The sequence below is a fragment of the Girardinichthys multiradiatus genome, chromosome 8 (assembly GCF_021462225.1).
Source record: "Girardinichthys multiradiatus isolate DD_20200921_A chromosome 8, DD_fGirMul_XY1, whole genome shotgun sequence".
Taxonomy (NCBI): Eukaryota; Metazoa; Chordata; class Actinopteri; order Cyprinodontiformes; family Goodeidae; genus Girardinichthys; species Girardinichthys multiradiatus.
The window spans coordinates 3,483,747-3,506,036 of NC_061801.1; the positions used below are offsets into that span (position 1 = coordinate 3,483,747).

Genomic DNA, 22,290 nt, shown 5'->3' on the forward strand with positions numbered 1-22,290 from the left:
TGTTTTTCACCTGATCTACTGGATGAGAGATGCAGTGGTGGCGACAATCTCTACCTGATGACTCAGTTTATCCCAGAGGCTTGCTAACGGATTCAGGTCTGGAAGAAAATGCAGACCACCCCATTTGAGGGACCCCAGCGTTCAGCAGCCATTCCCTGATGATGTAGCCTTACTGCTTGGGCATTGTTATCCATAAAGATAAAACCAGGCCTCTGTTGCAGATGCAGAGCCAATGGGTCATTTATGTTATTTAGGTAGTACTGACTTGTCACAGCACTATTCACAGTTCTGTATTAACAAGACAGACTAAAACACCGCCACCTACAATGGCTCATCTGATGAGACCAGTGGCTGATTCATTGTGTTAACCTTGACGTTTACAACAACAGTGGCAACCATTATTTCTGTTCCACCTAGTGGTGTTGTCAGGTACCCTCACAGGTCGTCTAAAACACAGATCACACTGATGTAAGCAGTTTGAAATGGTCACAGTGACATTTGATTCCTCTCACCTCCTTTAGATGTGCCTGGAGTTGAGTGCCATTTACCATCTGGTTCCACAGGTCACTGTTCACAATGTTCGCACTTCTATACCTTTCTGTGACTCTTACAGTCTCCCTGAGTGTCTGTTGCAACCTGCTGATACTCTGGGATACTATGCTAAGTGGCAACTACTCTCTGAAACCTTGCTGTGGACAAGACCTGATAAATGATTGTTAGGAGTCATCTTCGTCTCATGATGTCCAAATGTTAATAGCACGAAGAGGACCTCTTAAATACAAATTGTCACTGAACCATAACAAATGAAATTTGAACAGAACTTAAATGACTGTCTAAAAGTGCAGTTGACAGTTAATCAAGATAAAGAAAGGACAAACCTGCACACCAGCAAAGTTAGGTAGAGCTACACCCAGTTATATGTTCATAAGTTTAACTCACTGTTTAATTTAAACTATTTAGAGAAGTAAAACACTATTAAAAGCAGTGATTTTACTTACCAGTTCTACTTATATTTATCAATTTTTTGGCATGAAATATCAGGCCTATTTTGAATGCAGGTGGAAATTATTACATTATTATTTAGGTTTTTCGGCTCAAAGTTTTTATTGCTGATAATATTTCCATTCTTAGCCCTTGTGAGCTTTTTCCTTATTGCACGATTTAATTTCTTTCATCCCTCAAACTATTCTCCTCATGTCATGTAAAGCACTTTGTGTTTTCCATATTAATTGAAAAATGCTTTATAAATAAGAACTGATTGATTTAAATCCATAAAAACTTCATTTAGAGTAAGTGAAGAAGCAGCTTTTTCATAATTAATTAATCTGTGATCAACAGAAATGTTGTGGGTGTCATTAACAGGATTGCTCACTGCTGGCTTGATTTAATGCTCACCTTATACAGATGATACACTTGTCTGTCTTTCAGTGTTTAACCGTCTCTCCTAGACATAGCTACTGGCTGAGCTTCTACTGTGACTAACTGTATGTGCTCTCTTTCATACTCTAGACTTGAAAACTGGCTCAGAGTTAATCTACTTAGCTGTCCTTCTCTCCTAGATGAAGCCACTAAACTACTAATGTTTCACTTTTCCTTCCTATAGAAAGTACTACTGGATCAGTGCTTCTGAGTTCTTTTTTTTTGTCCCTGCTCTGTTCTTTCAAACCCCCAGTTGGCCGCTCACACTGAGCCTGGTTCTGCTGTTGGTTTCTTCCTGTTAAAAGGGAGTTTTCCTCTTCACTGTCGCTACATGCATGCTCAGTATGAGGGATTGCTGCAAAGTCAACACCGAAGCTCAGTATTCCCGTGAGCACAAGGATTCAGAGGGACCAAGCATCAGGAATTCATAGAACCGTAGTTACAGTCGTAACTTTTGTTCTATTTCATCCCTATTAACTGCCAGATGCGGTGCTTCAACTCATATAGGTGTACTTTCTATGGGAAAGAAAAGTAAAACCCCATTTTGGATAAAGTAAAAACTGAAAGACAGGGCCAAGTGTATCATCGGTAGAAGGTGAGAATTAAGTTGTTGGCAGCAGAAGCTTGGACGATGCCCCCCTACAGGAAGGTGTCACAGGTAATACGACATCACAGGTGTCTCAGGCCAGGTGTAGCTTATAGGAAGAGAAAAGAGAGAGAACATAAAATTAAAAGCTGAAATAACAGCAAATAATGACAAATTGGAGAGTAGTATGAGAATGTAGCGAAGAGAGTGAAAGTGGTCATTATGTCCTCCAGCAGCCTAAGCCTATAGCAGCATAACTACAGAGATAGCTCAGGATAACCTAAGCCACTCTAACTATAAGATTTATCAAAAAGGAAAGTTTTAAGCCTAGCCTGAAAAGTAGACTGCCTCACGGACTAAAACTGGGAGCTGGTTCCACAGGAGAGGAGCCTGATAACTAAAGGATCTGCCTCCCATTCTACTTCTAGAGCAACCGGCAATCTGAGAACGAAGTGCTCTGTTAGGAACAATCAGATCTTAGATGTATGATGGAGCTTGATCGTTAAGGGCTTTATATGTGAGAAGGAGAATTTTAAATTCTATTCTGGATTTAACAGGGAGCCAATAAAAGGGAAGCTAAAATGGGAGAAATATAGTCTGTCTTTTTAATTTTCATCAGAGCTCTTGCTGCAGCATTTTGGATCAGCTGAAGGCTTTTAACTGCATTTTGTGGACATCCTGATAGAGAAGATTTACAACAGTCCAGCCTTGAAGTAACAAATGCATGGACTAGTTTTACTAGTGTCACTCCTGGATAGGATATTTCTAATTTTGGCAATGTTCCGGAGGTGAAAGAAGGAAATCCTAGAAACCTGTTTAATATGAGATTTAAATGACGTACTGGTCAAAAATAACACCAAGTCTTTTTACTTTATTACCAGAGGTCAATTTAATGCCATCCAAGTTAAGTGATTGACTAAGCAGTGTCTTTTTTAAAGACTCCAGTCCAAAGACGACAACTTCTGTCTTGTCTGAATTTAGAAGCAAAAAATGTAAAGTCATCCAATGTCTTCAAGACATGTTTGTAGTCTAACTGGTTGGGCTCATCAGAATTTATGGATAAGTAAAGCTGAGTATCATCAGCATAACACTGAAAATTTATCCCATACTGCCTGATAATTTTACTTATTGGAAGCATATATGTAGTGAAGAGAATTGACCCAAGTACTGAACCCTGTGTTACTCCACAATTAACCCTGGAGTTTGAAGATGATTTATCATTTACATGAACAAACTGGAATCTGTCAGACAAATAAGATGTAAACCAGCCTGGTGCTGTATCCCTGATCCCTACAGCATGTTCCAGCCTTTCTAAACGAATATTGTGATCGACTGTATCAAATAACTCAATGAGATCTAACAGGACAAGTACAGACACAAGTCCATTATCTAGAGGCTAGGAGAATCTCATTAGTGACTTTCAGAAGAGCTGATTCAGTACTATGATTAGCTCTAAAACCTGACTGAAACTCTTCAAACAGATCATTGCTGTGTAAATGCTCACACATTTGATTAGCAACTATTTTCTCATGAATTTGACATAAGAACGGAAGATTGGATATAGGTCTGTAATTTATTAAATCCACTTAATCAGGCGAAGGTTTCTTACGTAAAGGTTTAATTTCAGCTACCTCAAAACCCTGTGGTACTTGTCCATTTACTAAGGATAGATTAATCATATCTAAAATGGGGCTGGTAATCAGAGGGAACATTTCCTTAAATAATTTGGTTGGGATTGGGTCTAACATACAAGTTAAAGGTTTAGATGAAGCTAATATTTTTGATAACTCAGAAAGCTCCACAGGATCAAAACAGTCCAAACACAGATGAGGTTCTACACATTGTGCTTTACAGTATTCAGCTCTGAAGGAAACCAGGGAGCTAGATTCCTATAAAGAATTACATTGTTTTTCAAGGGGGCTGCGTTGTCTAATGCACCACCCAATGAGGAAGTAACACTATGGACAAGAGAATCAATTTGTGAAAGGGAAGAAACAAAATTATTGCCCTCCACTGTGTTTTTCTGTGGTAATGAGGGAATTAAAAGTGGAACAGATTCTTTAAAGGTTGTTACAGCATTGTCTGATAATGATCTACTATAATGAAATTTTCTTTCAGGTGTGGAGTACTCAGTTTTAAACTCAAAGGTTATTAAAAAAATGATCAGACAGGACAGGGTTATGAGGAAATACTGTTATTTCTTTACACTCAATGCCATATGTCAGCACAAGGTCCAGAGAATGAAGACAAAGGTGGGTGGGTTTGTTAATGTTTTGAGCAAAGCCAGTTGAGTCTAAGATAGCATTAAGGGCTATATTTAGGCTATCACTTTCAGTGTCAACATGAATGTTAAACTCCCCCACTATAATAACCTTATCTGTATTTAACACCAAATCAGATAAAAGATCTTAAAACTGATCTAAAAATTGAGAGTAAGGACCTGGTGGACGGTACAAAACAACAAACAGAAGTGGTTTTAGTTCTTTGCAATTTGGATGAGGAAAACTAAAGATTAAATATTCAAAAGAGTTGTAGCTATTAATTGGTCTGGGACCAATTAATAGTGAATCAATAAATCAGACTGAAAGATGTTTGCTACTCCTCCTCCTCGCCCAGTATTTCAAGGTATGTGAAAATTTAAATAACTAGTAGGAGTTGACTCATTTATAGTAACATAATCCTCTTGCTGCAGCCAGGTTTCTATGAGACAAAATAAATCAATCCAATTGTCACAAATCAAGTCATTAACTAGCAAAGTCTTTGAAGAGAGAGATCTTATGTCCAGTAGGCCACATTTAATTGTTTTATTTTTCTTTGCAGTCTGAGTTGTGTTTATTTTTATGAGATTTTCATGATTTCCTCCTTTTAGATTATATTTCTATTTAATTTTGGTCGTGGGCAAGGCACTGTCTTAATAGAGTAATGAGTGGGTTGCAGTACAGAAGCTGCAGAGAGGAGTGTTAAACTACAACCCTGCTTCCTGGTCTGAACCCTGGGTGTTCAGAGTTTTGGAGAACTAATAAATTCGGCCAGATTCCTAGAAAGAAGAGCTGCTCCATCCAAAGTGGGGTGAATGCCATCTCTCCGGATCAGACCAGGTTTTCCCCCAAATGTTCGCCAATTATCAATGTAGCCCACATCGTTTTTTGGACACCACCTAGACCGCCAGCAGTTGAATGACAGCATGCGGCTGAAGATGTTGTCACTGGTCAGATCAGGGAGGGGACCAGAGAAAATGACGGAGTCCGACATTGTTTTGGCAAACTTACACACCAAAGCAACACTAACTTTGGTGAACTCCAATTGACGTAACCGGGTGTCATTAACGCCAGCGTGAATAACAATCTCACTGTATTTACGCTTATCCTTAGCCAGCAGTTTCAGGTAGGATTTGATGTGACCCATTCTGGTCCCTGGCAAACATTTGACTATGGTTGCTGAGGTCTCTAGTGCCACGTTTCTGACTATGGAGCTGCCAATTACCAAAGTCGGCTTCTCAGTGGGTGTGTCGCTGAGCGGGAAAAATCTGTGACCTGTGCGCTGGGATCTAGGACTATGCTTTCTACGTACGCTACGGGCAGCTACCCTCGGTGGCTCTATGCTGAGCGGAGCCGGGCCTCAAATTCTGACACCTTTACCTCAAAAGCTACAAAAATGCTACATTTATTACATGTACCATTATCATTAAAGGAGGCAGAGGAGTAACTGAACATCTGACACAGAGAGCAGGAGAGAGGAGGAGACTCAGAGAAAGAAACAGCAGAACGAGTTGCCATGGTGGAGCTAACGCTAAGCTAGCGACCCCTAACCACTACGAGAAAATATGTGTTTAAATTTGCTTATGTATTAGAACAAGTCAGAGATATCACAATAAAGAGAAATCAGATCAATCGAGAGAGCCTTCGCACACCAAACAATCCACTGAGTGCAACAGTGAAAACAGGAAGTGACGAATACGCCTTACCTCGCTGCCAGTCCAATGCAGGTACCACAGGACGTGTGGGTGGACGCAACCGCCTGGCACCTCTCAGGAACAGCACAACATCCTTGTCCCGGCCCAAAGAGCAACCACTCAGTTCTACATGCCAATGGGAAATGGCAGCCATGTACACTTTCAAGATGGATTAGGACCGCCCCTTATTCAGCAGCCCCCGAAAGAAGGCAAGTATGCCAGAAACTGGACAGCGTAAGGGGTCTAGTCCCTCAACATTGCACCAGTTCTAAAAGAGTGCCCATTTGTTGGTATAAACGGTCCTAGTGGATGGTGCCCATACACTAGCCATTGTGCGGCCTACCTCCCCACCATATCGGAAGAAGTTGGTACCAGGCCTTGAAGGGGCCAAAACCACAGCCTGCATAAAACACTTCAATCAGTATTGCATGCAATAACTTGATACCTTGGATTAACTACTGGTGATTCTAAATCACCTTAACTATGCCTCACCCTGCCCAGACTTCTAAATGCACATATCCAATTTAATATAAAAAAAAAAAGAACGAAATTACTTTGACTCTGACGTCGAAAAAAGGTGGGGGGGTGGTCAGTCCGTGATCAATAAAAAAAAGAAAAAAAAACCGGTAAACTTCTCATCTGTCCAAGAGGGTAAAATATGAAGAACCGTTTAGTCGACTAAATCAACAAGGAGGAATACTCATCTCCTTGGAAATAAAATCTTTGTGGGTTTTCACCTGTGCCAGGTGTCGGGCGTGGTCTTCGATTGGTATATGAATCTTCTGACCTTCTTGTATCAGACAGATTTCCAACTTTCAAGCTCTTTTGGGAATGGCGGTGTTGAGAAAAAAGGTTTGCCTGCGAGCTTTTGTCTCTCCAGATATGGGCCTCTGATGCGTCGTCCCGTGAGACACGCTGGAAATGGCAACGAAAGTTTATTTTCCGCTTTTATAATCCCGGGTGACGTCAGAGCTGCAACGTCTGTTAAGCTGCGCATGTCAAACTGCCCGAACAAAATGGATGACCCCAACGCCCTGCTTCCTACCCAATCTTGGGCCCGGCTCTGGATCCGGATCAGCTGTTGCTGCATTAGGTGGCCTGAGCCGTGCGCTCCAGGGCCTTAAGCACAGCAGAGCCAAAGAGTTCCTCTGGAACCACAGGGAGAGCTCTCAGAGTCCACCTACAGGGTTCAGTCAGCAACTACGCCAGTTGGCCTGACGCCGAGCATGAACCTGCATTGAGAGTGTTTGACCAAGCTCCCTCGTCATCAGAGCAAACGCCTGAAGGGACTCATCAACCATGCCCTGCGTTGAATGGTCCAGAGGGACAGACTCCAAAGATGAGGAAAGGCCCAGCATCAGATGAGAGAGATAGTTTGCAAGCCGGCCCATCCTGGCCCCTGAGTCGTAGGCCCTGCAGAGCAGGTCGTCCGTAACACGACACTGTGGCCAAGAATAACGGGCATTGGGCAACAGAGACTCATCAGAAGGGATGATGGAGGCAATGACAGACTCCACCGCAGGCATCTGCCCCAACCCAAACCGAGATGCCTCTTGCATAGCAGCAAGGGCTCTGCCATCAGTTGTTAGACAGGAAAATGCTCTAGCATCCGTCCAACAGGCATGCAGTTCATGGATGTACTCCTCCGATGGAGGAACCACAAAGGCGGCTGCAATTTATATTGTGAAAACGCTACCAGACAGTAGGAGAAAGTTGTTGGAGAAACTTGTTGAGGACTCAGCATGAGCAGAAAACGCTACCGGTGAGTGTATTAAATTAATCAAACGCAACAACATAAAGCGAACAGTGAAAACAAAATGAGGAGAAACTAGGACCCAGCATGGGCAGAAAACACCTCCGGTGAGTCAATTAATCTATCAAATTTAAACAAGGAATAAAACATACCAGTTGCTGGGGAACAATGGTAATCTGAAAAAGAAACAGCTTGTGCAGTCCCTGGAGGTCAGTAGGGAAGAAATAGAACCAGCTATTTCAACTTGATCTTCAATGTCAGGTTTAGTTCAGCTGGATGTCTTTAAGAAAAGGTGGACATGGGCACAGCACTGATGGCGTAGGGGGTTAAGCAAGCTAATGTATGGAGGCCTCAGTCCTCGATACAGACTGTTGTGGGATCGAATCCCTGCCCATAGACATTTTCTGCACTCCCTTACCCCACTCTTTCCATACTATTTTCTGTCTACTGTCTAAAAAATACTCTGCAAAGGTAATAAAGGCCACAAGAGCTGAAAATAACTTTTAAAAAAGAAAAGATGTCAAACTTTTTTTGTAGTATGTGACCTGTTACCTGTTTCTCTTCCCTCCCTATTGCATCTATGTATCAAAATAACAGTAAATACATGGTATGAATAATATAACCATGATAATCAGTGTTATCTTATTTAAGTTGCAGTAGAAATAACTGTTTGTTGCTTTTCTGTTCTGACTAAAACCAAATGAATTGTGCTGTATATTTTTGTTTTAAATCTTTGTGTGAGTTTATTTATTCAGATTATTCAAGGTTCTCATATCCTCATGATCTTTTTCCAGCTGATTCCTAATCAGGGTCAGATCACACATGGGACTAAATCGTAGAAGCAGAAACTTTGCCTACAATATAAGAATTGTAACCCTAATAGCGGAAGAAGCAAGTAGATAACCACAACAGTCCTCTGTCATGTATTATTTGAGGTAACCTCAGCTTTCATCCTCTATCAGACAGAAATGGATCAGGCCCACAGGGTTCGAATGGGAGTTGGGAATGGACTGCGTCAAGACGTCTGGCGAGAGTTCCTGACTCGTTTTGGTAACATAAAGATGTGTGAGGTGTATGGCTCAACTGAGGGAAACCTGTGTTTCATGAACCACATTGGCAGGATTGGAGTTGTCGGTCGCTCCAACTTCTTCTACAGGGTGAGTGTTCAAACTAATCTGAAATGTCAGTTTGAAACTGCAGCAATATCCACATCCTGGTCAAATGCATCTGTTGCCAACTGCAATTGAATCGAAATATATACGTTTCCTTCCCTTCATCCCTTCTGTAAGTGTAAGTGGATGTTCATTGGTGCACCATGAGAACTATGAGCTAGTTACCGTGGTGCACCACCATAACTAGTGCAGCTGAACTAGCTGGTACCAGTGTACTACCTCCTACGAGCTAGCATGTTGGTACCAGCTAGTACAGTGGCAGAGTTGGTGGTCCCAGTCTTTAAAACATTGAACCTGTAACTTTGTTCCAATAACTGAGGGATCACACTTCTCAACCTTCCTGGGGAGGTCTACTCTAGAGTGTTGGAGAAAAGGCTCCAACAGATGGTCCAACTGACTGTCATATTTAGGAGGATTTCTGTGGCTGTCATCCTTGCTGTGGAACAGTGGATCAGATCTGGCAAAATTTCTGAAGGGGGCATTGGAGTTTGTTTGTCTGTTCCATATGTGTTTTGTGGATTCAAGGGTCTCCTCTTTGCTGTTTGAAGCAAAGTGTGAAGCAGCCAGGACAAGAGCCATCTCCTCTAAATCTAAAACCATGATTCTATGCTGGAAAAATATGGACTGCTCTCTCTGGTTTTGAGTCAGAATCTCTGCCTCAAGCAGAGGAGTTTAGGTCTCCTCTTCTTGAGAAGGATGGTTGGAATGAGCAAGAGATGGATAGACAGACTGGTGCCTCTCAGTTATGTGGGAGTTGCTACAGCCTGTTGTGGTGAAGAAAGATGTGGGCCAAAACATCCAATTTACAAAACATCTCGATTTATAGTTCTATCTATGTTCTGGCTCTTACCTCTTACTGTTCTGTCATGTGATTTAGATCATGACAGAAAGAACGGGATAGTGGCAGATATTCACTTACCACTTCATCTGATAAGGATTCCTGATGGGCTCCTCCCTTTTTATTACCCCCACTGGGAGTAGAACCTGGGTAAGTCCCAGAACACATTGTTAAAACTGTATATCCTTTCTGGCCTGGGTTTACCTAGTGATACTCCAAAATGAGCTAGGGAGTGTCACTGGGTGAGAAGGACGACCCCAGTAACCTGATCTCAAATAAACAGAAGATTAATGGATGGATGTCCCATCCATTTATTGAAAATGACAATGCCTGATCTAATCTAATCAAATCACCACTGACATGAAAAGTGAATTACAAACAGTCACATAATCTCAAAGATACTTTATTGATCCCCGAGGGGAAATTAGAAGTCCAGTACAACCCATCCAAACATACATCATGACACAAGACAAGGGGGGGACGGGTCACCGAGGATTCGCTGCCCACTCACAGGCGCTGCTCTTGCTAGATAAGAAAAGAGGCCACATTAGGTAAGTAGAGGGAAAAAAATCATATTTCACACTTTATCCTTAGCAGGATACAGTTTGAAATTGCAAAAAACCTCAGCACAAAGAAGCAACAAGTTTACAAAACAACATGCCGGAAACAGTGAAGGTGGTGTGAGGGGGTGCATATGTTTATCTTGAGCAGGGGTGTGTGTGCAAGTGAGTGTATGCAGCACTGTCCCAGAGGCCATTGTCCTTGATGGTACGTTGGAATGTTCATCAACCGGCCACAAAGTTCTGAGCAGGTCCACAGATGTCCTCAGGGAAGGGAGGGGGCAGAGGGAGCAGAGCGTCATGTTTACATAACTTCCAGGAGAGGTTGAAGATAGCCAGCCATCAAGGCCGTGCAGGGGAGCCAGATTAAGAAAAACAATAATTATTTGGGTTAGGCTGACTCTTAATTTTCTGTCAGCCTTGAGAGTCTCGCTGGTTCTTCTCAAAGGCGAATCCAAACAGCCAAATTCCTGGTCTTTCGCCAGATCCGAGCGAACAACTTTCTCCAAGATTTATCCCATTTCACCCCTGAGTCCAGGAACCACAACCTGCCTGCGATCCTGTGTAAGGATTACATCCAGTCTGCGATTCAGCTCACGTAACATCTCAGTCTGAGTGCTGATTGCCCTGAAGATCCCATCACACATGCCAGGCAGCCTCACAGTTGCCAGAACAGCTGCTGACATTCTCCGAATTTCTCGATATGCCAGGAAACCGCTGACTCCAAAAAGCAGAAATCCTGATATCAAACATCCAATTATATACACATCTTCCACATCCTCGACTGACATTATTGACAAACACACAATCCTCCAGGAGCCAGGAGTCCATTGTGTATCCAGAGAAAAACATCCCCTCTGGACAAGTTGGCTCTCCTCCACCCTGTCTTCTCATGGAGAAAATTTGATCAATTACATTGAGAGACCAGCTGACCAAATCCATAAATCAGAATTTGGAGGATATGCAAAAAGAGGCTCCAAAAAGAAGACAAGACACAGAGCTGAAGCAGGGCAGATATGGGAGGGGTGCGGGAGACAGAGAAAAAGCGTCCTCCTCCACCGAGAGCAGGCTGTTGTCAAAAAATTTTTATTGTGAATCTCAAACTGCTTTAATGGATTTTCTCATTCATTTAGTATACAAAAAGTCTTTTTATGTCAATGCTGTCCATTAAGTTTGGTCTCACATTCTGATAACAGCTGACAGAGTATGTGACTTTGTCGGTCTCAGTTTCAGGATTTTCAGCCAAAAATGGGAGGTTTTGTAATATAAGGGCACAAGTTTAAAGGATTTCTATGATGAATATTGGAGCTCAAAGGGATGCAACTGTTAGACAGCTGACATGCTAGAAAAATCTGTGTAGAAAAATAATCTTTCAGTTTCAGTGTTTCAAATTATTGGGAACCGGTTCATACTAACATAACTGAAACACAAGAACACAGCACCATAAGAGAGCAGCATATTTAACCTTTTAAATTACCTTTGTTGGCAAAGCTTCTCTCTAAGCCTGTTAGCAAAATTGGAAAGAATGAGCCAAGAACTGGCTTTTCTAAAGCTTTTGTAGGTATTAGAGACGTTACAAAAGAGTGGCTCTTATCTGTTTAGCTATAATCTCTGACCTCAGCTATTTTCAGACTGCCTCTGCTTCTGTCTCAATATATGTTATAAAAGATAGTTATAAAATTAATGTTATAAAACAAACTGACCTTAATTGTCATATTAGCAGAATTTACAGTTTTACAGAATGTAATTCTGTTTGGGTGTTTAAAATAAGGAATAACTGTTAATTCCTGTACTTGTTTCATTATAGAAACTCTTTTGACATTGATGTATTGTTACCTGAATTCATTATCAAGCCAGAAAAGACAACATGGTAGAGTTTTGGAAAGTGCTGTACAATTGGAGGATTAGTTATATACAGAAGTCCAATCCTCCTACACAAAGGACAGCCCCACTACTCTTTGAACAGTGGATAAACCCTTTTGTGACCTAAAAATAGCTTCAAATACATTTCAGTGGATTTCTTGTGGAGTAAGGCTATAGCCAGTCTTATAATCTTAGCTGCTGGCTGTGTAGGCGCTTCTTACCTGATTTAAGACTTTAGCCTGTGATACATGTGTGAGATAAAAGTACAAAGTAAGACTAGAAGAGCTCTGTTTAAGTACTGTCAATTTATAATTTACCATAAATAATTAACAAAGTTCTAAATCCTTTATTGTATAAAAGCATAATAGTTATTAACTGTTTACCTGTGAAGAAGGGTTTGAATGTTTGGGGAGAAAGAGGGACTGCAGAGTGACACTACATGCTGGTGGAGGACCTCGTTACTCAAGACATTTTTTTTTAATTCTTCTAATTTCCTTCATTTTGAAAAGTATCTTCTCCTACACACTATCTGGGATTCCACTCAAAACGACCTGTGCAGTCCGCCGAAAGTGATTACATCATCTAGAGCTGCTCAATATATCAAATTATATAGATATCAAATTGGAATCATCGTAATCATCACTGTTTCACGGATTTCAGTGTCTTAGTTGCAAAAGAACATATTGCAGTGTTTGGTGGGCCATGAGTTCACACTCTACTTGCAAATAATATATATTCCAGTTAAATAGACTTTCACTGCATTTTATGGCAACATTTGATTTGGCCAAGATGCCAAAGCTCAAGGCAAATGGTAATGACAATACAATGGTGGAAAAGTGAAGTGTGGTTGGATCATAATTCAACAATGGTATTACAATTTCATATTTTCCTAAAGTTGACTTATTTGACTCATTGTGTATATTAAAATGCAAAGGTAGATCCTGAGCATGGCTAAAGGAGTGCTAGGCTCTCAAAACAGTGTTAACTCTGCGGTCTCTGACACTGCTGTTTCATCTCAGTCTTTAACATTTCCAGCTTACATTTAAGGTTTAGGAAAACAGAAGAAGGACAAATGTGGAATAATGGCTCCACTGTTGTTCTTGATTCTGGATGATGCGAATCTGCACCCCAAATTGAGTTTTTACAAAGCTCCACTTTGGAAATCATTTTTAAAAATCTCTGCTAGTGTGGACAGAAATTATGTAGTCTTTTGACTTCCAAATTAAATAGTATATTCTTGGCTAATTAATTTTTACCTACTTTAATTAAGTTTGTCTTATAACAATCTTTTACTTTTTGGTTTCAAAAATAAGAAAGAAGACTGAAGACTGACTGTGTAATCAACCTCCTTAAACCGCCACTTTAACGTGGTGGAGAGGTTTGAGTGCTCAAATGATCCTAGACGCTACGTTTTCTGAGGCTTAAATGCCCCTGGTAGGGTTTCCCATGGCAAACAGACTTTGGGTGATGGGTCAGTCAAAATGTGGTTCAAGACGCCTTTATGAGGACCACAAAATCGAGGCACATGATGTTGCCCGGTATGGCGGAGTCAGTTTCCCACCCTGGAGTGCCTGGGTGGCTCCTCATGGGACCCGGAAGGGCCAAACGTGAATGAGAGGCATGAGGCCATCCCGTAGTGGGCCCAAATCCTGTTGGGGGAACCATAAGGGACTGGTGCAAAGAGGATCGGGCAGGTGGGTTTGCTTGTTGACCCCCAGCTCAGCCGTCTCGTGTTGTGGTTTACCTCGGTGGATGAGAGGGTCGCATCCCTGCGCCTTCAGGTCGGGGACAGGTCTCTGACTGTCGTTTTGGCCTACGGGCCGAGTGGTAGTGCGGAGTACCCGGCCTTCTTGGCGTCCTGGATGTTGCATAGTGCCCCTCCCGGAGACTCTGTTCTTCTGCCGGGAGACTTCAACGCCCATGTGGGAATCGACAGTGACACCTGCAGAGGCATGATTGGAGGATTGGCCTCCCCAATTTGAATCCGAGTGGTGTTTCATTATTGGACTTCTGTGCTAGTCACGGGTTGTCCATAAAGAACACCATGTTCAAGCATAGGAGTGTTCATCAGTCAAGTCAAGTCAAGTTTATTTATATAGCGCTTTTCAGCAACAAGGCACTCAAAGTGCTGTACACGAGGAAAAACATCACAGTGATACAGAAAATCAAACAACAGAAAAACAAATCAAATGACATTAATAATCCTTGGGGGTTTACTGGTAAGAGCTGGTTCTAATCCAATCTTTCTAATAGAGGTAATCAGCTAATTAAGTCCTTTGTGATAAGGAATTTATCCTGTGCTAGAAGAAAAATGATAATATTAATCCTTGAGGTTGCTGGTATGAGGCAGCTGTGGTCCCATCATTCAAATAGTAACAGTCATGGGCACTCACTGAAGTCTAAGTAGAGAAGCTGGGTCACTGGTAGGTCCAAACTTTTTAAATACTAATAATGTATGGCTTTCACTGGTATGAAATTGTTGTAATACAATCCTTCTAAGAAATCTAAAATCTATGAATCCTTCTAGGAAATCTAAGAATCTCTGGTCATTGGTGTAAAAACAGCTGTAGTAAAATTTTGAAATACTAATAATAATTGGCTTTTGCTGGTAATCCTTCTGAGAAATCTGAAAATCTATGAAAAGTAATGAAATCACACATTTAGGTAAAGTAAGATGGGAGGGAAATAAATCATATTTCAGACTATTCTTAGCCAAATAGAGTCTGAAATAGTACAAAATACCTCACCAGGGGTAAGCAGCACACACATAAGTAAAGATTTAGCAAGGGTACAAATACATATTGAGATAGGGTGAGGAGCTCGGCCATCCGGGAGGGGCTCGGAGTAGAGACGCTGCTCCTCCACATTGAGAGGAGCCAGTTGAGGTGGCTCGGGCATCTATACCGGATGCCTCCTGGACACCTTCCTCGGGAGGTGTTCCAGGCACGTCCCACCGGGAGGAGGCCCAGGGGACGTCCCAGGACATGCTGGAGTGACTATGTCTCTCGGCTGGCCTGGGAACGCCTTGGGCTCCACCCGGAGGAGCTGGAGGAGGTGTCTGGGGAGAGGGACGTCTGGGCGTCTCTGCTGAGTCTGCTGCCCCCGCGACCCGGTCCCGGATAAGCGGAAGACGACGAGACGGATACATATAAGTCTGAGTGTGTTTGCAAGAATTAGACTGTCAACACTGATAGAAGTGCCATTGTCCTTGAGAAGAGAGGTGGAAGTTTTATCAATCAGCCGCATAGTCCTATCAGCACACAGCTGGTAGGGGAGTGCTGGGGAAGAGTGTTGTGTTTATATAACATCCAGGAGATATTTTATCGACAACCAGTTAGCAGACGTTGCCAAGGCCACGTTGGGGCGCCGGATTTAGAAAAACAATAAATGTTGTGGTTCAGGCAGTTGTGAATTTCCAACCACCTTAAGAGTTTTACTGGTATGTCTCATTTGCGAATCGAAATAGCCAAATTTCTGGTATTTTCCGCAGATCTGGAGCGTACAACTTCTCCAAGATTATATCCTTTAACCTCTGAGTCCAACCGCTGCAAGGCTGCGATTCTGTTCAAGAATCGTGTCCAGCTTGCGATTCTGCTCTCTAACATTTCAGTCTGAGTGTTGATCACTCTACAGACTCCATCCAACATCACAGGCAGCTTTGGAATGCTTTGAACAGCTGTCCATGTTTAACTTTTATGGACAGGATTTCTATGCGCAGCCAAGGGCCGGAGGGAGTCTGGCTTGGGGACCAGTGGATTTCATCTCTTCTTTTTGCAGATGACATGGTCCTGCTAGCCCCCTCTAGCCAAGACCTACAGCATGCACTGGGGTGGTTCGCAGCCGAGTGTAAAGCGGCCGGGCCATGGTTTTCGACCGGGAAAGCCTGCCCTCTTCAGTTTGGACGAGAGTTCCTGCCTCCAGTGGAGGAGTTCAAGTATCTCAGGGTCTTGTTCATGAGTGAGGGGACAATGGATTGGGAGATCGATAGAAGGATCGGTGCGGCTGCCGCAGTAGTGGGGGTGCTGTGCTGGTCTATTGTGGTGAAGACAGAGCTGAGCCGAAAACCGAAGCTCTCGATTTCCTGGTCGGTTTACGTTCCTACCCTCACCTATGGCCATGAACTTTGGGTCATGACCCCAGAAAAAACGAGATCCTGGATACAAGTAGCTAAAATGGCCGGGCACTCCCTTAGAGATAGGATGAGGAGCTCGGCCATCCGGGAGGAGCACACAGTAGAGCTGAAGCTCCTCCATATCGAGAGGAGCCAGTTGAGGTGGCTTGGACATCTATACCGGATGCCTCCAGGAGACAGCCCAGGACACGCTGGAGGGACTATGTCTTTCGGCTGGCCTGGGAACACCTTGTGCTCCCCCTGGAGGAGATGTCTGGGGAGAGGGAAGTCTTGGTGTCTCTACTGAGTCTGCTGCGCCTTTGTTGTTGCCATCACGATGGGAAGCATAAATCTAAAAGGATCCCATACAGCAGAACATTTACATTACACCTATTTTGTAATTGCGCTCAACCAAGGAATAAACAGATGTCCCAATGTGAGGCTTGCATTCATCCTTGGTGTATGCTGACTGTTATTTTGCCACCATTAAAACTGATTTCTGTGCTAGAATCTCATGTAATATGTCTTTGTTTTGGTGTTTTCTGTAGCTACTGTTCAAGTATGATCTGGTTAAGTATGACATGGCTAAAGACAAACTAGTGAAGGATCAGCATGGTTTCTGTCAGCGAGTAAAAAAGGGTAAGGTTTTAACTTAAAACTATTTCCTTAAATTTTTCTCTTTGTCTCATCCTTAATTGCTATTCAATTTTATTCTATTTGGTTCTGTTCTGTACTATCTCATGTTCTTTTCAGGAGAGACAGGGCTTTTGCTGGCCAAGGTGAGCACCCTTAGCCCCTTTTTTGGATACGCTGGAAGCAAGCAGCTGACTGAGAACAAGCTGATGAGGAATGTGTTTGTTAAGGGGGACACTTACTTTAACACAGGTGACCTCATGGCAGAAGATCGGGATGGCTTTATCTGCTTCAGAGACAGAGTAGGAGACACCTTCAGGTAGACTTTAAGATGTTTTATACACCTTCCAATGTACTAGGAGCTCTTATGAATTACATGATTTTGATTTTAGTTTTGGTGATGGTTTTTTTTTTTATTATTTCTGCTTGCTTTTTGTTTATTTGGCCCCTAGTGTATTATCTCAGAAAAAACACTCAGGGCCTGATCTTCAAAATGTTTGCCTGTACAAAATCACACGCAAACCTGTTTGCATCTGCAAAGCTGATGTACAAACGAGGTGCTAATCGGATTTCATGTGTAAAATCAGCAGAACAGCAGGCACAAACATTTTAGCAGGTTTTCCTTCATGAATATGAAAAACACAAGATAATGACTCAATACACATTTATAGGAGGAGGAGATGCAGATATAATCCCTCATCACCCCCAATGTGATTGCCTGAAGGAGGCATAGATAGAATCACAGACGACGGACAGAGAAAATCTTCTGTACATGTGTCAACAGATTTGGGTTGTTAAAAATAATAAAAACAGATGAGTACTCGTACTCGTCATCTTCCGCTTATCCGGGACCGGGTCGCGGGGGCAGCAGACTCAGCAGAGACGCCCAGACGTCCCTCTCCCCAGACACCTCCTCCAGCTCCTCCGGGTGGAGCCCAAGGCGTTCCCAGGCCAGCCGAGAGACATAGTCCCTCCAGCATGTCCTGGGACGTCCCCTGGGCCTCCTCCCGGTGGGACGTGCCTGGAACACCTCCCGAGGAAGGCGTCCATGAGGCATCCGGTATTGATGCCCGAGCCACCTCAACTGGCTCCTCTCGATGTGGAGGAGCAGTGGCTCTACTCCGAGCCCCTCCCGGATGGCCGAGCTCCTCACCCTATCTCTAAGGGAGTGCCCGGCCACCCTACGGAGGAAGCTCATTTCAGCCGCTTGTATCCGGGATCTTGTTCTTTCGGTCATGACTCAAAGTTCATGGCCATAGGTGAGGGTAGGAACGTAGACCGACCGGTAAATTGAGAGCTTTGATTTTCGGCTCAGCTCTCTCTTCACCACAACGGACCGGCACAGTGCCCCCATTACTGCGGCAGCCGCACAGATCCGTCTGTCGATCTCCCGCTCCATTTCTCCCCCACTCGTGAACAAGACCCTGAGATACTTAAACTCCTCCACTTGAGGCAGGAACTCCCCTCCAACCTGAAGAGGACAAGCCACCCTTTTCCAGTCGAGTCCCCAGCCTCTGTTTCCACCATGGAATGCGTGATGGCAGGATTGAGGAGATCCTCGAAGTACTCCTTCCACTGCCCGATAATGTCCTCAGTTGAGGTCAGCACCCTCCCACCCCCACTATAAACAGTGTTGGCGAAGCACTGCTTCCCCCTCCTGAGGCGCCGGACGGTTTGCCAGAATCGCTTCGAGGCCAACCGGTAGTTCTTCTCCATGGCCTCACCGAACTCCTCCCAGGCCTGAGTTTTTGCCTCTGCCACAGCCCGGGCCGCAGCACGCTTGGCCTCACGGTACCCGTCAGCCGCCTCAGGAGTCCCACAAGCCAACCACAGCCGATAGGACTCCTTCTTCAGCTTGACAGCATCCCTTACTGCCGGTGTCCACCACCGGGTTCTGGGATTGCCGCCGCGACAGGCACCGCAGACCATACGGCTGCAGCTACGGGCAGCAGCATCGACAATAGATGCGGAGAACATGGTCCACTCGGACTCTATGTCTCCAACATCCCCCGGGATCTGGTCGAAGCTCTCCCGAAGGTGGGAGTTGAATACATCCCTGGCCGAGGGCTCTGCCAGGCGTTCCCAGCAGACCCTCACTATGCGCTTGGGCCAGCCAAGTCTGTCCGGCTTTCTCCTCCTCTAGCGGATCCAACTCACCACCAAGTGGTGATCAGCCCCTCTCTTCACCCGAGTGTCCAAAACATGTGGCCGAAGGTCTGATGATACGACAACAAAGTCGATCATCTACCTCCTGCCTAGGGTGTCCTGGTGCCAAGTGCACTGATGGACACCCTTATGTTTGAACATGGTGTTCATTATGGACATTCCTCCCAATCACGCCTCTCCAGGTGTCACTGTCATTTCCCACGTGGGCGTTGAAGTCCCCCAGCAGAATAATGGAGTCCCCAGGAGGGGCACTATCCAGCACCCCCGACAGGGACACCAAGAAGGCCGGGTACTCCGCACTACCGCTCGGCCCATAGGTAGTCAGAGACCTATCCCCAACCCGAAGGTGCAGGGATACGACCCTCTCATCCACTGGGGTAAACCCCAACACAAGACGGCTGAGCTGGGGGCAACAAGCAAACCCACACCAGCCCGCCGCCTCTCCCCGTGGGCCACTCCAGAGTAGAAGAGAGTCCAACCCCTCTCAAGGAGATGGGTTCCAGAGCCCACGCTGTGCGTGGAGGCGAGCCCGACTATTTCTAGTCGATATCTCTCGACCTCCCGCACAAGCTCAGGCTCCTTCCCCCCCAGCGAGATGACATTCCACGTCCCTAGAGCCAGCCTAAACATCCGAGGATCGGGCCGCTGAGGTCTCCACCTTCGTCCGCCACCCAATCCTCTTTGCACCGGTCCCTCACGGTTCCCCCTGCAGATGGTGGGCCCACTGGGGGATGGCCTCGCGTCTCTCGTTCGGGCTTGGCCCGGCCGGGTCCCGCAAGGAGCGACCCGCGACAAGCACCGCAGACCTTACAGATGAGTACAGAAGATTCTATATAGGATTATCTAAGCTCTGATTTGAAGCCAATCACAAACCGAAGCCATGACATATATCCTATGATAAAACTCGTTGCAACACTTGTTTTTCTTGCATCTGGATAAATCCAGCGCACCATCGGTGTCAGTGAGATCAACTGCTGCTGAAGCGTGGACAAACCTGATCATCTTCCAGAGAAGCGCACACAGCCTGTATAACTGCATTGCACATCATGTCAAGGACCCACTGTGCTTTGATGTTAATAATATAATTAATAGGGAAGAAATAAAGACATTATAAGGCAGATTAAATCCTTCATTTGCGAACTGGATGCTAAAATCACTTTTTAGCAGGTGAAAAATTATCACTTTACATGTGGTGAAAAAACTTATGATAATAATATACAGCTAACCATCTCTTACCACAAACTACATTTATTTTGCTAATATTACGTGCAGGCTTAAGTATTGCAGCTGCCTATTATAAACTTCGAACTCTTCAAACAGATACTCAAAAATAAGAACACGGTGAGTCTCTGAAAAGAATTAAAAATTCAATGGAGGCAAACATCTATTCAATTCTTTGACAGACGTGGTTGTCTTTTTTATTAATATTGACTGTCCACTTTCTAAGCTGCAATTGCGAGTTACTTCAAGCAACAGTTAACAAGCTGTGTGTGCTTCTGTGGTCTTGTCAGCCCAGACACCAGCTGCTCCGTGTGCACACTGATGACACACAGCTCTGCCTTCCTGCGCAATAGCCTGTAAACCTATCATTCCGATTAAAGACGAAGCAGAATGTAGTTTTTTCCTCACTTGGTCCGTCCTCTAGGATTTCCTCTAGTTCTGGTGGGGGTGTTAGCAGGCAGCCAGTAGCACATGCAATTTCCTCATTTAAACGGGGCGCTCTCCACCTCTTTTGCACATGCAGTCTTTGAAGATTGCATGGAACATGCCCACGTATTGCACATGCAATAATTTTTTTGTACAAGCAATTTAGCGACCCCTATTTAGAGTCTTTTGAAGATCAGAGCCTATGTATATGTATATGTGTATGCATATTACATTCATAGAGACTAAGATCATATAAAATACCTTAAATTACTCATCTAACATTCAGTGGGGATCTCTTTAAGCACAAAAACAGACATGATCTGTTAAGCTACTGGGGCCCATTCAGATTTTGGCAAAACATGCGTCCTCTTTACTTTAGCAAGAGATCACACCTGGCACTATAACCAACCTTAGTGGTAAAGTGCACTTTAAAGTGTCTTAGGCCACATCTGAAGGTGGTCTGAGTGAAGCCATCATTAGTCTGTCTAGAGTGCATTTCCAACTGGATTTAGCACTGCCCCAGTGTCCACTGTATCTACTGTAGGATTAACGGGCCATAGATTCTACTGTACTTCTGAAGGTCTGCTGTGGCATCAGGCACCGGTCAATTAATAGCTGACGCTTTAGTCCTTAGAAGTTATGAGAACAGAATCATTTTATAAATACTTGTTTGTCAGGTACGTCCTACAGATGACTCTCAACAATGTTAACTAGATCATACCTTCTGGCAACTCGTTTGAAAGTTTTAGTAATTTTAGTCCTTCTGTCAAACCTTAAACACTTGTTCCCTGTTTGTTCTTTCATTCGGCCCTCTTTTATCAGAATCAGCTTTATTGCCAAGTTCGTACATACAAACAAGGAATTTGCCTCCGGTACACTTTGCTCTTTTGTTCTGTTTTTGCATTACAGAATATACAAATTTACAATTTACAATGTACAATATACAGATATCTAATAAAAAAGGTGCATTTGCAACATCTGTATGCTGTTGTTCTGTACTCTATTGAATGTTCATCAGAGAAACAGCCTGGGGGAAGAAACTGTCTCTGTGGCGGCTGGTTTTAGTAAACAGTGCTCTGTAGCGGCGGCCTGAAGGTAAAACTCTAAACAGTTTATGTGCAGGGTGTGTGGGGTCTGCAGAGATTTTGGCAGCTCTTTTCTTGACCCTAGACCTGTATAAGTCCTGGATGGAGGGAAGGTCAGCTCTGATTATTCTCTCTGCAGTCCTGATTATTCGTTGCAGTCTGGACCTGTCCTGTTTTGTGGATGAACCAAACCACACTGAGATGGATGAAGACAGGACAGACTGAATGATGGCAGTGTAGAAGATGATATATAGAATGATTCATTTCATATAGAATGATTCATTTTTTATTGTAATTTAATTCATTTAGACACTGTGAAAAAAGGTTACACACTCATTACAAGCTGTGTCTGATATGAATTCTTTGATGTCTTCCAACCTCAGGTGGAAGGGTGAAAATGTTGCAACTACAGAGGTGACAGAGATTCTTGGGATGGTAGATTTTATTCAAGAAGTTAATGTGTATGGAGTGGAAGTACCAGGTAATGTTTCTGTCTTTGCTGTTA

General features: G+C 43.8%; 1 protein-coding gene across 2 annotated transcripts in view; it reads left to right on the forward strand.

The window, feature by feature from the left end:
- The window catches only part of slc27a6 (solute carrier family 27 member 6), a 67,119-nt gene that overhangs the window by 39,394 nt on the left and 5,435 nt on the right, over positions 1 to 22,290 (forward strand). The window contains exons 5-9 of one of the 2 annotated variants that reach the window (XM_047373595.1): positions 8,673 to 8,867; positions 16,803 to 16,893; positions 17,008 to 17,033; positions 17,118 to 17,206; positions 22,169 to 22,266. In XM_047373595.1, the coding sequence (XP_047229551.1) occupies positions 8,673 to 8,867; positions 16,803 to 16,893; positions 17,008 to 17,033; positions 17,118 to 17,206; positions 22,169 to 22,266 (499 nt within the window). Of the gene's footprint in view, positions 1 to 8,672; positions 8,868 to 16,802; positions 16,894 to 17,007; positions 17,207 to 22,168; positions 22,267 to 22,290 lie in introns of both variants that reach the window. The other variant, XM_047373594.1, reaches the window with a different exon arrangement.